Genomic DNA, 17,929 nt, shown 5'->3' with positions numbered 1-17,929 from the left:
TTCTAAAAGAACCTTTTACCCCAGGACCACTTTGAAACACTTGTCTGGGTAGCGATGGCTCAGCCTCAGCAGGGGGAAGCTTATCTAACCTGTTCAAACCAGGCCAGTCTGACAGTCCACACACCTCAGCTCACGTGGCTTAAACACAGGCTCTTTATGCAATGCCCAGATTTTTGCTAATATTCCCATGCAGAAGCAGAAAGTGCTGGAGTTCACACACGCACACAAATCAAACAAGGCATTTTAAAGTTATCAGAGACTTCCAACCCACCTCAGCGGGGGTTTATTTTGGGTTTGATTCAAACTTTTGGTGAAGGCCTGGGTGATTTCTTCATACAGGTTTTCACTCACCCATTAAGTGGCACTTAAAAAGCACCGAATGTTTCTTTCAGCCACCTCTTTGGACCAATAGAGCAGGAGGAGATGTAAGAATAAGAACAAAATCATATAAAAGTAATGAGACCTTTGTTCATGTCAAAGAGCTCTCTGACCATATAAATTGCAGATGTGGGTAAGATAAATTCTCTAGCTGGAGAGGTATTAAAATAAAAACCATGCTCCCAACAAGAGACAGGCTGCTGAAAACGCAAGAAGGGAGAGTTGCGAAATGGTACATGTCGAATTGCTGGCCTGGATTTCAAATGCCAAAGATAGTTTATGTAAAGCCTTGCTCTGCTGTAAAATGTAACAGTATCCACTGGCTAGCCTCAATGAAGCTTGGTCCCAGTTGTTTCAAAAAATAAATAAACTAAAAATCTTCTTCCAGCCCATTAAAGCTGATTTATGTTTTGCCCATAGATTCCTCTGTGCTGGATCTTGAGGGACTCAGATTATAGAGGGGATTACCTCACTTTTAGCCAATCTGGTTTCTCATTCCCAGGCATCCCAGGCTCTCTTTGCACTGCCCAGACTTTGCCTGCCGAGACCAAGAGGGCATTTCCGTGCAGAGTTATCGAGTGGACACAGGATTTTGAATGGTCAAAAGCATCTCTGTTAATTCTCCTGTTTCACCTCAGGGTTTTCTTTTTGGTTTAATAATCAGGGGAATTGATTAGGGGAACAGCTTTACTGAGAGCCCATCACCACCTGATTGCTCAGTTCAGGCTCTGGTCTTGGAAAGAAAATTAAAAGTGTCCCCAAGAAAACATAACTCCCATTAGCACCCAGCCCAGGTGGTGGGATTCATCCTAGGCTGTCCTGTGGCCAGCACAAGTGCTGGGGATGGTTTGGCCTCTTGGGTTACAGTTGTAGCTCCACTGCCACTATTCTGTGTGACCACAAGGAATTCCCTCTTATCCCTATGACTGGTGAGTCAGTGAGTTCACTGAAGTGTTGTGAATCCCAACAGGTTCTCCCTTCAGGTGCTCCTGGAGCCTCAGCAGGAATCATCCTTCTAATGCAGGAGTAACTTTTTGCATGGTGGACATTTCCCTTCTCATGTTTGCTGGGGGAGTGAAGGCTGTGGTTGTGCATGTTTCTTTCTTGAAGCAGCTTCACTGAAGAGTTTTCAAGGTGAATCCTACCATTCCTTGCAGCTTCATTTTCACGTCTTACACACTGATGGCACTGCAAGGCTCTCTGGTACTCAGATTCTGGCACTTCCTTTGAGCTTTTCATTTGTGACAGCACTTGGGATTCATCTACTTGTTCTTTACTGAAAAGAGCAGTTTACTTCCAATCTCACTGCTGCCTGCCATGGAAAGGTGCAGAATAAGGTGATTCCACTTGCAGAACTAGTTAGCAAAAGAAGAAACCAGTTTGCTTAAATTGGGTTGTAGAGGCAGGACTTTCCTGGCTACCAAGTTTATACATCCATCTCTAACTCCCCTGGGGTTCCAGGAACACCAGGTTTAAAAAGGGCAGTGCTGGAGCCCTGTGGAGGAATCTCCTGACTGTCTGTGCTGTGAGCTGGGACGTTCAGAAGTGATTGTCACTTTGACTCCAGTGGGAAGAGCTGTGGTCCTTTTGGGTGGGGAACAAAGTTGTTCAAAATGCTGTCAAAGACCTCGTACCAAATCCAGAGGAATCTGCTGGCTGCCATCCAGCTGCTGGGAGTCTTTAGCTCCTTTTCACGTTTCAGTTTTTCTTATTGAGGTGGAAGACCTGGAAACTTAACTTCTGAATAATCTCAAGGTATTCAGAGGCGTCGTTACGATGCATTATTTTATTCTAGCAGTGCACCTGGACTTTCCCACACACACTTTAAAGAGTCATAACCTTTCCTTACTGTCATCTATGTCTGTTTTGGTGCTTCTTTTTCCAGGTGTGTCGGACTAAGGTGATTGACTTGAACGATGGTGTCTCCCAGTACGCCTGGTACCCCTGCACAGCCAACTTCCAGTACTCCCACATGACACAGACCATTTTCTGGCTCAAGGTAGGAAGTGCACATGTCACTCAGGAGTTTCCTCTTTGCCTGCCTGTACAGAGTTTCTCCAACAGGCAAAATATCACTGGGACAGCCTTCCCAGGACCGAGCTGCTCCTTTCTTTGAAGTATGTTTGGAGCAAAACAGCGAAACAATGTCTCTGAGCACTGTCTGGAGACTCAGTGGTGAAGTCCCCTCCCATGTGACAAGGCTATTGAATTTCTGAGGGGTTACAGCTGCAGGGCTGTTTGACTGGAGTTTATCTAGTTTGTGTAGGAGAGATTGGAAGAGAAGATTTCTCTGTGACCTGGGATGGGAATTGCCCTTTTAAAAGTCCCGGATTGACTCCTGGGGATTTTTTAAAGCCCACCATAATTTCCCACCTCAGGCTTTGTGGGTTTTGTGTTTTCCCAGGCTTATTTTTCCCAGCCTATGGTAGCTGCAGCGGTCCTAGTTCACCTGGTCACTGATGGGACCTATTACCTGGATCAGAAGCAGGAGACCATCGGTGTGCAGCTGTTTGACACCAAAGAGCAAAGCCACGATCTTGGTAAGACTGTGTTTTATTAAACTCCCTCCTTATTGCTTGCTTATCTGATGATGCCTCTGTTCACAAACTGACCAGTACTCCTGCTCAGTTTTTTTCAGAATTAGACAAAAATATGCTTGTTTAATGCTCCAAGCCCTGAGTCTCTCTAGAGTTTGTTGAATATGGTGCATCATTTTATGCAGACATTTCTCCATAGCTGTTCATTGTGTGTTCAGAAGTGATTAGCCCCTTTTTAGTCATTAAAATCAGCACTATCTCAGTGCTTCACACCAGCACTGCCCTGGAGAGACACTGATGGTGATACAGATGAGCCCCTGGTAGCAGGGAGTGAGGGACCTGCTCCAGCTGCTGCTGCAGCAAACACTTCTGATTCACAGGGTGTGTTGGGTGATCTCTAGTCCTGCTTGCAGGGAGGTCTCCACAGCTATTTAGTGGCCAGCATTCTTCATGTGAAGTATTTCAGGTTTGATGAAGGTCTAACACCAGGGTGTGGCCTCAAGCAGAGGTGCCTGACAGAGGCTGTGGATCTGCAGCTGTGCTGAAGTGCCAGGATGGACCACTTTTGTCCCTACCCTTGGCACAGGGCCCTGAACCTGGGGAAACTATGTCTGGTGAATTGATTCAGGCTGCATTGAGGCTCCAGGACCAAGGAGCTCTCCCTAGCTCCGTGTCATGGCAGGACTTGCATAATCCCTTTCCAGCTGTTCTCTGCCTTTTTTTTTTCCATTGGGAAGAAAGCTGGTCAGGTCACCTCAAGAGCAGTTTTTAAGGAAACACCACTCTCACCCATCAACTTTCTGTTCTATCATAACTTTTCAGTTTTGACAAGCTGAAACTCAAACAAGCTTCCCACTAGAAGGGACACACACATTGACAGGTGTTGGATGAGTATCCAGGATAATATGAAATTCGTTGGGGTGTGGAGGAAAAGAAAGAAAATATATGTGATGTCTGTTGTCCAAGAATAAACAGAAATTCATAGCAAGTTGTGCAGGTTGAGTCAGGATAGCTCCCAGTTTGCCAGAGCCCTTGGATTAATCTTATCCTCCTCCTTTCACAAAACAGTGGCACATAACTCTTTCCCTCTGAGATATAAATGATGGATGCACGAGCTGCCAACAAATACTTAATGTGACATTTTATAGGGGCACACAGACAGATTGTGAGAGGAAGGGAACAAGAAAGAGGAGCAAAGAGGAAACTAAGGGTTAGGTTTTGAAATCCTCAATGAAGTTGCAACATAAGTTTGGCAGGGCTCATCCTGATGCCTGGACATCCTCAGAGCTGAAATGCTGCCTTCATCATGGAAAAGCCTCTCTGACCTTTCAGAAGAGGCTGCCTGGAGCAGGGGAGAGGTGTAGGTAGGCTACCCAGCAGTTCTCACTCAGGCAGAGCTCCCCATTACTGTTTTGTCTGAGTTCTGGCTCTGGCATTGTCCTTTTCCTGGATATTGTCTTTCATGTGTTTGAATTGTCACCTTGGAAAGCTGGAAACTGCAGCTGAGATGCAAGTGTTGGCATGCACTGGGTGCAGGATTGACTTCAGACAGTCAATCAGTCTTATGTAGAAATTAGTGGCAAACTAAAAGTACGTCCAAAAGAAAGTAGCAATAATTTAAAGCTCCATCAGTCTTCAGTGTGCTAAAGACACTCCCATGGGCAAAACACATCCTATCCAGACCTGCAGTTTCCCACCTTGATCAGAACAGGTTTTTAGCATGTGGACTCCCAGAAAATAATGTGATGCTTATTCTGAGTCTTGGTAGGAGATGGAAAGGTTGGAATGCCAAATACTTCAGCTCTGTTAGTTCAGACCCACTGTAGACACCAGGGTTCAGCTACTGAGCATCAAATAGGTGGGTGCAGAGCTCCAGAAATGGGGGTGATCGTGAGACACCTCTGATCCCCTGCATTGCCACCATGAGGGGCCTTTAGTTACTGAAGGCAGGTGAGTTACATGACCCTGACCTGTTCAGCCCCCGTTTACTTTGTGTGGGGCAGAAAGCACCAGCAAGTGCAGCACAGCTCTGAGGGTCTGTTTGCTTGTGGACACCACCTGAGAGCAAGGAATGAAATGGAAGTGAATAAACAGCCTCATAACCATAAGTTCTTTCTTGGCTTTCCATCAGAGAAGGCAGAAACTTTCAAGGAATTTGGGAACCCGGGATTTTGAGTATTAACTGCACCTGTTTGTAAGTGAGAAACGTGCACCGTTCCACAAGGAGCTGATATCAAAAGACCTGTGGGAGGCAAGTAGACAGGGAGGTTATTCCAGGGTCAGGTAAAGACCAAAACAAAAAGAGAGTTGCTTTTTTATATTATTTTTTTTTTTTTTTATTACAGGAAGATTTTTTTAAGCAGAGGGTGGGAGATAGAAGTTTAAAGAGCGTGGTCAAAAGTCTGTCTTAATTCACAGGAAATCACTTTCTAAGGAGAAAAATGAAAACTTTTTTATTTCTCCCCCTTTGAGTCAAGAAATCTGAACTGGGAAGAAAAAAAAAAAATAATAATAACAGAAATCCCTGAGCCAGTTAAACATGCAAATGGAGTTTATTTTATTTTGAAATTTGTAAGTGTATCAGGGTAGCCAAAGGGCCTGGGCCAAAGCCATTGCTGGGGGAGCTCCAGTGAAGCAAATGGATCTGGAGCCAAGCTGATCCTCGGAGTGATGCCACGGAGCCGCAGAGGCCGGGCTTTGCAGGCAGCATCAGGCCATGAATCTCAATTAAGGAGTTCTGAGGCCAGCAGACAGCTGTCTGTCCTCTGCCTTACCCCTGAGATGGATTTGGCCCATTTGAATTCAGGTTGCCTCTACCTGAAGGTGGGAATTTCTTCCCAGCTGCCACTGAGTGCCTTGTCTGCTGGAGAAAAGGGATTAAGAAGTCTCCTTGTCAGCTCTCTGGTGTTTCCGTGCACCTCCACCTTGAGACATTTTTATTTTCCCAAGGCACTATTTCCTTCTCAAGTCAGATCCCCTGTAAAATCCTCAGTGGGACCATCACCCTCATTTCTCTCTCCAGCACCATCTTTGCCTTTTCTACCCAAGAGCAAGATACCCGAAGGCTCGAAACCATCAAAAAAAAAAAAAAAAAAATAAAAAATGGGCACGTTTAGTGTAGAGCTCATGCAAAGAAGTTTACCACCGAGTGCTAATGACATGCACAGCTCCAAACAGGCCACTGATGCCCTGCCCGTGGTGCACAAAGCCACCCAGCCTGCCGGCACCGTTTGATGCGCCGGATAAAGGCCCCAACTGTCCTCTCCCAGACCAGTTTGACAATAGTGCAACTCCGCTTCCTCCGTGATGGTTGCTCCTGATTTAACAGGGCACAATAGAAACGTAGCCGTGGTCTAAAGAAACGGCTCTGAGAGCCTGTGCCGCGCTTGTGGAGAGAATGGCAGCCTTTCTTCAGCTGTCTGGAGGGATATACTTCTCCACTAAGCTCTCCAGAGTGATTTGGGAAGCCCCTCCAGGCAGCTTACCATAACTTTTCAGCTCTATAGGGCCATTCCTATGGGTGAAATGCCTCTGAAGTGCCCACAGCCTCGGGAAGCAATTGTGTTAAGTCTGACCCTTCCTCTGATCTTGTCTCTCCTCTGGCAGGTGTCCACGTCCTGAGCTGCAGGAACAATCCCCTGATTATCCCCGTCATCCATGACCTCAGTCACCCTTTTTATCACACCCAGGCTGTCCTCATTAGCTTCAGCTCCCAGTTTGTGGCCATCTCCGGGGTGGCCCTGCGTTCCTTCCACAACTTCGACCCTATCACCATCAGCAGCTGCCAGCGAGGACAGACCTACAGCCCGGCGGAGCAGAGGTGAGCCTGTCATCCCGCTTCCTTCTGCCTCGCCACCCACCGCCCCCCGCGCCGGCCGGGGGTCAGGGGGAGGCAGGAGGGGCACAGCAGCTGAACCCTGCCGACCCTTTTGTGTGGCCGCTGAAAAACCGGCAGTGTTCTCATTGATCGGGATGGATGGGACATTTAACCCGCACGGGGATGCCGCTAGTGAATTATTTCCTCTTCCTTTCTCCTCCCTCCTTTATCCCGGGCTCGGAGCTGGGGGCCGGTTAACTCCCCGTGCACTCCCCAGCCCGGCATCGCTCTCGCCGCTCACACACCGCTCCGACCCCGACCGCTTTGTGCTGCCCAAGGGCCACGGGGACCTCCCACGGAAGCGATTGCGCGGAGACAAAGTGATGCTTGTGCCCCAGCGGGGCCGGATCCTGCCGGGTGCTCAGCCATCGGCATCTGCAGGGCTTCTACGGCCGGGCAAGGGCCCTCAGCACCCCTCTGGATCCGGCCCCCGTTCTGAAAAGCTCTGTGGGACCCCCCAGGATGAAAGGTTTATGGCTACCGTTTTATTCTTGTTGTTATTACAGACACATCAATAGATCACCACCAACCCCTCTCAGTCTCTGCTTTACAGCATCCCACAGAGATTGTGACCTTTCCTGGCCTCTGGTGCGGCAGCTTCATGGATCCTTTCAGCGAGGCAGTGAAAAGAAGAGGAGAGAATTTAGCAAAACCCCTGAAAGAATAATTTTTTTTCTTCCTTTGTGAATTCAAAGTTGTGAGCAGTCGTCATACCATAGCGGCAGCAATAGTAAAACAAGTTGCATATCCCAGCAAACCTCTGCTCAGCCTCCTAAGCAAGCTGTCGGGTTTTTTGATAATGTTCTGGCTTGTTTTGAGGACCTGCTTTTATTCCAGGAAAGGCGGGAGGGTGAGAAGGGGGAGAGGGAAGGGAAAATAAAATAAAAAAAAAGGAGCATATCTATAGCTAAATCAATCCAGTCAGTGTGTTCTGACCTAGATTCAAGGCGTCTGATCATTCTATGCAATAGGTTGTATAAATTCAGAGGCCCAAAGACAGCAGGATCAAGTTTCAGATGAGAAGTCTGGTTGTGGAAGTTTGGCGAATTCCCAGTGCAGGACCGGGACAGAAAAAGAGCGAGAAAGACCCGCTGGAAGGAGATGGTGAGAAGCAACAGGGAGCTCGAGAGGGCTGAGACACAGGTCCACATTCCTCCTCCCTCTCAGATTTTCAGTAGGAATTGAACCATTTGTTCACTTATGGAATTAGAAGTGCTCTGTGTTTAGAAAGTTATTTCCTTAATAAAAAATGCATTCCCCTAGGGCAAAGCTTCAGTGAGCCTCTGCAGCCCAGCAAACCAACCTTTAGAAATCTCTTGGGGAAGACTCGCCCGCCTTTTGCCTCTTATTTTTCTTCCTGATTTTTTTTTGGCATTGTTTTGTTTTCGGGATGCACTGAACCCTCTCAGCCCCTTGCTCTCAAAAACTTTCATCCGAGCCTCACTTGTTCAAAGTAACATTTCAATTCTGGATTTGTTATAAAGTTTCCCATGTCTGTCAAGGAACCAGAAAGTCTCTGAAGTAAAGCCCTGATCCAAAGGCCATTGAAAACAGTGGGATTTTTCCACTGATGACAGTGTACAGTGGAGAAGCCCTAGTTTGCCTTGTGATAAGATCATTTGGGATGACCATATCTGCTTTCTTCTGTACAAGAAATTCCAAGAAATTCAAGCGTCCAAGGTGTAGAGAAAGCTGTGCATTAAGTTATTAAGTTGTGCAGCCAGGAAATAGGTGACACCTTTGCTGTCACTGCTGTCTTTTTCCTCAGATATTTTACCCAATCCAGGAAGCACATAGGAGAGATTTTTAAAAGTTATTCTTAACCAGCTCAGAGGCTGGATGTGGGTTTTCTGCCTCCTGTGCTCATGGTCTCCCCATCCTTGGAATGCCAGTTCCACACTGCCCATCCTTCCCTTCTCCCCTTTCCCCACCGGTTGCATTTGCCTAATATGATTTTTAGAGTATTTATTTAATTTTTAAAGGAACTCTCTCTCCTATGTGTAAGCATCAATTTGACTGCTTTCATTTTCCTTAGGTCAAGACGGATATTTTTGCCTGCTTTTGGCTTCTCTCTGCAAGAGGTATTATTTCTCTCTCTTCAAGGAGAATTATTTTGCTTGGAGAGGATTTATAGCCAGATGCAGACACTTCTAGGCAAGGGTGCAGATTTTAAAATTGAGAGGGAAAAGAAATATATCGGCCCTTAAAAGTTAACACAGCCTTTATTTTGAAGGTGAATGGATCCCTCCCATGGGTTAGTGAAAACTTAATAACTGAAAATAAAACATGTGCTCACTCTTCTTTCTTGAGGTATGTATTCTAGTTAATATTTTAGAGAAAAAGGAGCTTAAATGTAAAAGTTCCATTGAACTTTATAGGCATCCTCAGTCATCATTACTTCTTTTGAAAATCCATTCCATCCTCCTAAAGACATTTATAGAGAGTTTGAAAATAAACCTACTCTGTACTTTCCGTCTGCTGGTCTTTCTGCTGCCCCTGACCACGGGCTCTTTTTCTTGTTTTCAGCAGAAGTTTCCCTCACTGCTGGAGACGAGCTGTAAAAATGACAGCCTTTATGTCCACATTACATCCTCAGACCAGATATAACGGCCTAGGTAGTTCTTCTCTTCCACTTTATACCTCAGTTTATCATACTTCCATCATTTCCTGTGTAGCCTTGTGGAGCGGACGGTGAAACTGGGTGTGAAGAAGAAGAGGTGTAATTTCCCACCCCTGGTGCCCTGGGGCTGCCTTTGACAGCATTTCTCAAAAATCAGGATTTTGTCTTTTTCTCTGGATAGGAAACATCCCCGGGGGGGGTCTCCCATCCCTGGCAAGGCAGTTTTTGTGAAGTGCTGCTTTCCCTTGGTGGCATTTCCCTGCTGTGGTCACCAGACCTCTCCTCTATCACACCTGGTGCCATTGCTCCTCTCCTGGAAACTGCAGGCAGGAGGCATGAAAGCCCAGGCAGATTCCCCATTCAGCTGTCAGAATTGTGAGCTTCAGGAGTTTCCATCTTCCTAATCCCCCACTAACTCCATGTTCCTACAGAAGACAAACCCCACTGGCTGCCCACAGCTCTCCAGTCTTTATGCCCCACATCGTGCAATACCTTGTGCTCTCTAGTCAGCATAGCAAAAAGATCTCTCTTTCCTTTGTTTGGTTAAGTCTTGCCACAAACTCACTGTTATGGCTTCAAAATTGCTTCTGCAGGGGAGATTTTGGGTTTACCACCCTCCAGAAGTGTGCACACCGGGGTGTTTGACACCTAGGGGGGGACCAGGCCCACCCCTGGTCATCACACCATCACCTGCCCTTGCTTCCACGGAAAGCCATCCTCTAAGCTTCACCCTTCACTGCCCCAAAGAAGCCCCAGGGGGGCGTAGCCCACTCCAGCTCTTCTCTTTGTCTTGCTCTCTCCTGCTGTCTGCTTCCCCAACGAGAAATGATGAAGATAAATCTTCAGCAGCAGAACAAATGCAACTGCTCTTTACAACTCCAGTTGTGTTTTTGGTTTTTGTTTTTTTTTTCTTTTTCCTTTTTATAAGAGGAAAAAAGGGTTTCCTCGTCTCTTTTTGTTGTGAATTAATGCAGCTTTCTCTTTCCCGGCTCGGCCGCCTTTCCCCTGCCCTGCGTTCTGTCATTAAGCACAATCTCTGTCAGCTTGCTTCGGGTGAAATTAATGAATTTCTCACAGAACTGTTAATCATAGAAGCTTTGGTCCGTGACATGTGTTATAATTCAATGGGTTTTTAACCTTCGCCCCATTTTGGTAATTGGCAAACGGCATCATTTGGCTTTTATTAAAGTGGAAGGCGATGCGTTTTCTTTGTTCGCCTGGACAGACTCTGGCAGGGAGACCTGTGGGGCTGCAAACGCCCAGGGACACGGTCCCACTTCCAAGCTGGCAGGGTGATGGGGCTTTGAGAGCTTTATCAGTTCAATATGGACCCCCCCAGGCAGGAATAACTCACACGACGGGGGGCAGGCAGGCTGGGGGCAGAGCTGGTCCCCGAGGAGAATTTGCCCTGACACTGGTGGGAACTTGCTGGCTTGTACTTCTCCTTCCCTCACAGCTTACCTGGGGTTGGAGGAAGTATTTTCTGTAAATCTCTGGGTTTAGCTGTGTTCTGACTCTCAGTTTGAAGTAGGGGTTGCTGTCAGAAGGACCACAGGTGATACCATCCTCTCGGTCATTCTCATGGACCAGATTCGAAGGCAAACACCTCTTTAGGAAAAGGCTTGAGCCTTCTTCCAGTGGCACAGGTTCACCAGTTCCCATCCAGCCCTCAGGATTTGGGAATACGTTCTTTGAGATTTTGTGTTAATACAAGAGATGACGTCTTTTAGCTGAAGACTGGAGAAAACGAATTCATTGCCACCTCTGCAGTTCATACTTTTATTTCTACAGCAAAGAATGGGACTAGCAACATCTGCTTTTCAAAATACTGCATGTATGTTTGTTTTAGAGAGAAAGAACCCACTCTTGCCCTTAGAAGAACCTCTAGAGAGGAGAATACAAACCCACTGTAAGGATAAATCTGTTGGAAGACCCCTCAGAAGGCTACACGTGTGTGAGTTGAATGTGTGGTGGCTTACAACAAAACCAAATTGCAGTTCAGATCTCCAGCCCAGCCTGTCCCAGAGTGTCAAAAAGGGAGTTTTTCCCATATACAAGAGATAATGGTGTGGCTCTTCTCAGGAGCTTTTATGCTCACCTGTTATATCTATGTGTCAGAGCTCTCATGAAGGAAACAAATAATTAAGGCACCACGTTAAGATGATTTCTTGGAAAAGTGCTTGACCCCGGGGTTAGGAAAAGAAAGTTTGGCTGCTGTAAGCTTCTTGAAAGAGGAAGTCCTGGGTTGGTTTTATGTGAGGAAGGAAGAGCTCCACTTAATTGTTATAATTTTCTATAAACATGTTAAAATACAAATGTTTCTAGGATTGTGTCACTAAGGCCCCAATTTAGCCAAGCCCTCAGCTATTTGCTTACATCCCCCTGTAGTCAAATCTATCAGTGGGACTTAACTGTGCTTTTGAAGTTAAGCACATATTTAAGTGCCTTGCTGAACTGGGGCCAATATTGGCACAAAGAAATACAGATTTAGAGCCTAATGACTGAGCTCGTTTAGATTAGGGATGGGCAGAATGGATTTGAATAAAGCAAGAACTGGCTCAGAACTTCAGCCTACATGTGAAGCTAACTCAATTCAGGGCTTTTTACTTCATTGAAACAGTCTGCCTTGATCTGTTTCTAACATGCAATGGAATGTGTGCAAGAAATCCACTGCTCCTTGCACCCGCCTCGGTGTGAAGATGTTGTTTTAGGAAATCGTACACTGCCAGGGGAAGGGAAGGGACAAGTGAATCCTGAAGTGGACTTAGTAAAATAAACACTTGTCAGGGAATATCCCAGACACCAACACTTGTTCAAGTAAATCATTAGAGTGGTCCTTGGGTCCCTTGTGTAGCTTTGGTCCAGATCAGCTCATACTCTGGGTAAGGAATTTGGGGAGTTAGGGTAGACCAGGGACGACTTGAAACGGGCGGTTTTGATGAAGTCACACAATATTGATTGCAAGAAAACAGGATAAACTCTCCTATGCCAGGAATCAACATGAGTTAAAGCCTAAGAGATTTCCTTCTCAGATACTCTTATATTGTTTCTTTCCCGAGGAATGCACAGTTTCTGGAACATGTGATGATTGACCACTGTTAAATGGCAGAACCCATGCAAGAGCTTCTGTAATCCACAAATGGATGTGATGGGTTCTTTGTCTAAACTTCCTACTTGGAGATATTCATTTCTCCTTCTTAATTCTGCATTTGCAGAACTCAATTCAGGATCGTGACTTCAAAATTCATTGGGATTTATGGCTGACAGTAGCTGATACCAAATTGGAACCAGTAGCTAGAGAACCAGAAATATTTAAATTGGAAACATTTGGTGGCAGTGGTTGTTTTTTTACAAAAAGTGAATGGTTGTATTGTTTGTCACTGAAGTCATTCATATAGAGTTACAGACAGAGAGGGCTGCCCAGATGATCTGCTAACCGAGGCATAATCTGGAGCCTGGAGGGGGTGGCTAAAAATGTTCCCTGGCCATTTCAGGAGACCACAAGGGGACTTGTAAACAGAGAGAAGAACATCACAATAAGTGTTTCTTAATGCCTTTGTCTGTGGTGTTTCAGTTCTGTAGGACTTTTAAGCCCAGGCTTGCTCATCTGGTGTCCTGATCTGAACTCAAGAAACCGGATTCTTTTCCTCCTTTACATTGATGGAAATGAAAAGCGATGCCACTGACTGCGGTGACGTTGCTCCAGATTTCCCTCTGTGCAAATTGCAAAGGTTTCCTTAGGCTCATCCTTCCCTCTGAAGCCATTCAAGGCCAAATTCAGTGCTACATTAATTCACATAAGTATTAGATTAAATAAGTCTGTTATTATTTTATTTTTTCAACTTTAGTGGAAGATGGTTTTCAGATTTTGAGGGAGTTTTGCAATGGGGAGTCAAGGTTTGCAATATGTACTTTTGAGAAGAGTGGCTTGGCAATAGTGCTTGCTTTTTTCTCAATGAGTCAACTTACTTGTTGCTGAAGCCCTGGCACGGGAGGAACTTTTATTGCAGCCTCACCATCAGAAAAATGGAGGGGAGCAAAGCAAGAGTTCACCTTCATGGATCAGTGGGACTGGGACGTGGAGGGAGGGTTCAACAACACATCATTCATCTTTTAATGCTCTCACTCATCTTTTAATGCTCTCACTCAGCATCCAACTTCAGACATTCTTTTTGAGGTCAATTGAGGACTTACTCAACTGGCAGTGCCATGAGGTTGGTAAGGTTTGTAATTAGATTAGTAGGTTTGTAATTCAGATTAGTAAGTCTCGGGGAACTGCTACCAAAACAGAGTAAAGTCTGTAGTTCACACTCCTGTGTTGGGCATTTGCAAGGCAACTGCACATGGGTGTTCTCCTCACCTTATTTCTCTTCAATGAGGCCCACCTGGGCATGAGGATATGCTGCCCACTGGCTTTTATGGCATTTTCATCCACAGTCTTATTGATCAGTATGAAGTGAAATCAAAGGCAGTTTAAATCTGTATGTCAGGCTGTGAGTTGCAGTGGCTGGAAAACATGTGAAACCCTTGGTCTGGTGGGTGGGGATCATCCTTGAAGGCAGGACCCCTCTGGGTAGGTCAGCTCTTGTCTATTCTGCAGAAGAGATGAGCATCAGGGTTGTGGTGCTGATGGACAGGGCGCTGTTTGCTGCATACAAAGGTATGGAGTTGGCCAACACAGAGGTGGAATTCTCCCTCAGTCCTGTCAGTGGCCATACTTTGTGCACCGTGAGGAAATATGGTCTTTCTGAATGTAGAAATGGTTTATGGCTCATCACACACCAGGGAAGGGCCGGCACTGAACGAGCAACCTTAAATTACCAGCAGTGGGCACTTCCCATACAACACTAGTCTGGGACAGAGAAATGAGTTGTGGAGGTACATAATACTGTCATTTAATCTGATCTAGAGCTCAGTAGAGACATGTGCAGATGTGCTTCTCTATCAGTAACATGGGGATAACAATACCAGCCCAGGTGTCTCGCGGGGGTGTCATGAAAATTAATTAGATAATGTCTGCACAGTGTTTTGAACACAGCAAAACACCATGTACGTGCTAAGTCAGGGCTTACTAAGCTGGACAGGGTTTTGGTGGTTGTTAACCCTTTTTTCTAGGACATGGGAATAGCCTGCTTGTAAACCATTTTAAAATATGTGTATTGATGCTTTGCTTTCCCTTCTTTCTATACCTTTCTGCATTTCAGGTTCTTCCCTACCCACATGGATGGTGAAATAAGCCAATGTTTCCCCTCCTCGGAACTAATTTATTTAAATTAAATTCATTTTAATTTTCAGCCAAAATAAATCACTTTGTAGGAGTCTTTAACCCCAGAAATTTTGTCTGTAATCCAGAAAAAGTCTTTGCACATAAAATCATGGAATGGTTTGGGTTGGAAGGGTCCTTTAAAGCCCATCTAATCCAACCCCTCTGCAGTGAGCAGGGGCGTCTTCAACTAGATCTGGTTGCTCAGAGTCCTGTCCAACCTGGCCTTGAATGTTTTTAGGGATGGAGCATCCACAGTTTCTTTGGACAACCCGTGTCAGTGTTTTACTAGTCTCATTGTAAAAGAATTTCTTCCTTCTACCTAGTCTAATCTCCCCTCGTACTCTAAGACTCTCAGCATTTTCGTTGCTGTTTAGTTGAGGGACTGCCCCCTACTCACATTTGAACATGTGCTATAATGTTTGACTCAGGTCATCAGAGATGGTGAAAGATTTTGTGTCAACCAGCCATCTCTACGTACGTAAAAATAAAACAAAAATCCCTTTTAACAAGTCGTGCTGAATGTTACAATAATTTTCTGGAGGGAGAACAGACAGTTTCCATCCGGGGAAACATTTTATGGATGGCAGGACAGCAACTGGAGAGATCTGAAATGACAGCATGCTGCTGAGCTTGATAAGAGCTTATCAACACAGCTACACAGCCGATGTTTTGGTGTTCCTCGTGAAGTGAAATAAAATGAATGTGATGATTTCAACCGAGTTTCTCAAAGATAAGAGTGTCTATCGCAGAAACCCCTCCTCACACATACACACGGGCACTTATCACCACCAATATCAGGCACTTCTGAATTCAACAGATTTAAAAGTGGATGGGGCACAAGGACTGCTCTTGGAGGGAGAGTGTTTTGACAGGATGGACGGATGGATGGTTGGCCGATGGTACAGGAGTAGGAAGGTCATAGTGCGGATGAATACTGCAGAACACAAAGTAATGCTGCAGAACTGGCAAGCTCTTCCTTTTTACCACAAGACCTGTAATTTGCCTTCACTGTCCTCTCTGTTGCCACTGCCCCTGTCCTTCAGAAGGTGTAACAAGAGGGTGTGGAGCCCTTTGCTGGGCTGGGTTCGGCGCGTTCTCCGAGTGACGAATCTGTCAGTCAGACACACTTGCTCTTGTGGGAGGAATTAAATGAATTCACTAAAAATACCACTTCTTGTCCCCCTCCTAGCTGTGTCCACTACTCCTGTGAAGCCACGGACTGCCAGAAGCTGGAGATCGAGCACGCAGTGCTGAACTGCACCGGCGGCTGGTACAACGGGGCCCAGTGCAACGTGAGCTGCAGGACCGGCCACATCCTGCACGTCCAGAGGGATGATGATCTCATCAAGAGCCAGGTTTGTTCTTCTGGGGCTTTTTATGACAAGGGATGAGCTAACACATGTGGACAAATTGAGAAATAACGCAGCCTAAACCCCGAAGTCTCAGCTCAGCCTTGGGACAAGGTCATATCCAAATACTTCTCATCACAACAGGAGCCCTCTGACTCTGTAGGAAGAGATACTGACAATGAACAAAGCTCAGATGTTCCCCAACTTTAGAAATTTTCAACCCACAAAGTTTAAATGTGTATTCAGTCCTTCTTTGATCCAACTGGCTCTACTCAGCCAAAGTGTTTCTCGGGGCTGGTGTTTTGGGAGTGGGGTGTTTGTGTTTTTGCACAACCGATTTCTGGGCAAAATACCTCCCTTTTTAGTCCTGGGATTGAGGCTAGCAGTGTCTTAACTCCTTTGCAGTTTTTCAGTCCATCTGCTTCCAACCACACGCTGATGTGTACGGTATGGAGGGGATGGAAAAAAGCACCCAAACCTTTTTGCTTCCAAACAAATTACCAAAAACCTTCCCTGGTGGGGCAGGCGGTGCTCCCCATCCTCTTTATTAATGCATGGATTACAGAGGATGTCCTACAAAAGCAGCATGCCTTCATGCAGTGAGGGAGGTATTGAGGAATACTATAAAAGTATTTAAACATTAAAAAAATGAAGGTACTTCGGGCTGGGGAAGGTGGATGAGGTGCATGTGCAACATGGCCCAGCCTTGGCATGTCCCTGGGAGCAGGGTGCTCAGGATAGGTGGGTGCAGACACCTCAGTTTGTGCTCTCACCTCTAATGCTGCTCTAGATCCTGTGAGTGTGATGTGGGGGTGGTTTCCCCCATCAGCACCTTCTCACAAGTTGTGGGGGCAGCACACACATCTGGGGCAGCACACACATCTGGGGCAGCACACACATCTGGGGCCGGGGGAGCCGGGGCAGCCACACTCAGCAGCCTGTCTGTATTTGTGAAATACTGTGTTCTTCATAAGCTCGCAGAGGGGGGAGACAGAGTGGAGGGGAATGAGTCAGCCCTTTCAACTCAATTACAAAACAAATACAGGACCCCGCGAGCTGGGCCTCTTCCATCCTAATTGGCATCAGCACCAGAACCCCAGCTCCAGCTGAGCATTTTTACAGAGCAGAAAACAAGTTCTCAAACAAGCCTGAATGGAAGGGATCTGTACATGAGGTACATGGGGCACACAGGGGTCCCAAACCAAATGAAACAGCCTAAACATGCTTCACCAGCACCCTGTTATTTAAAGGCAGGAATTACCTTTTGGGGAGGCTCGGCCGACTGTGTATGGTTTTGCCCCGAGAAGTTTGGTTTCAGAGCCTTGATCAGACTCATATGACAGGAGGGGAGGATTTTAGCACCCCTAGCTAACGTGATTCACTGCCTATTACAACACACTTCCTCTCACCCTGGTCTGCTATTGCACTTCCTCATCTTTTTTCCACCAGTAAAACCCCTGAGGCCAATGGCTTTGTTTTGCTCAGTGCTGTGCATTCACTGTTCCAATGAGGGAAGAAGTGGAGCATCCTAAAGATACTCTTGATCAGCTAAGCACATTAAACATGTGCTTTATAAGTTTATTTGTGCTCATCAGAGATCTGTTGAAAAGGAACAGACAGTTTCTTTCACTATCATCTTGTTTTATTTCTTTGTGTCAGGTGCTTCAAGATAGAACTTGTGGAATGTGTAGGCAAGATATGAATTATCTGAGAAAGTCATGGTTTGGATTTCTCATGTCAAATTGCATTGTGCTCCTTCCCCAATTGCTTCCCAACTTCAGCTCCTCTTCCAGTCACAGGCATTTTGGGGTGAGAAAGGGCTTGTGGCTTGTTGTCCATAATCAGAGGGACTTGCTGCCATGATTGAGGAACCCTGCACAAAGCTGTTGGTTGCTTCACTGT

General features: G+C 46.0%; 1 protein-coding gene across 1 annotated transcript in view; it reads left to right on the top strand.

The window, feature by feature from the left end:
- Nucleotides 1-17,929, top strand: part of PAPPA (pappalysin 1) — a 180,972-nt gene that overhangs the window by 120,415 nt on the left and 42,628 nt on the right. The window contains exons 11-14 of the mRNA XM_027749372.2: nt 2,264-2,377; nt 2,783-2,918; nt 6,522-6,735; nt 15,868-16,033. Of these exons, the coding sequence (XP_027605173.1) occupies nt 2,264-2,377; nt 2,783-2,918; nt 6,522-6,735; nt 15,868-16,033 (630 nt within the window). The remainder of the gene's footprint in view (nt 1-2,263; nt 2,378-2,782; nt 2,919-6,521; nt 6,736-15,867; nt 16,034-17,929) is intronic.

This window comes from Pipra filicauda, unplaced genomic scaffold (assembly GCF_003945595.2).
Source record: "Pipra filicauda isolate LSUMZ 115617 unplaced genomic scaffold, ASM394559v2 scaffold510_size705862_pilon, whole genome shotgun sequence".
NCBI lineage: Eukaryota > Metazoa > Chordata > Aves > Passeriformes > Pipridae > Pipra > Pipra filicauda.
This window is presented reverse-complemented; position numbering and strand designations above follow the sequence as displayed.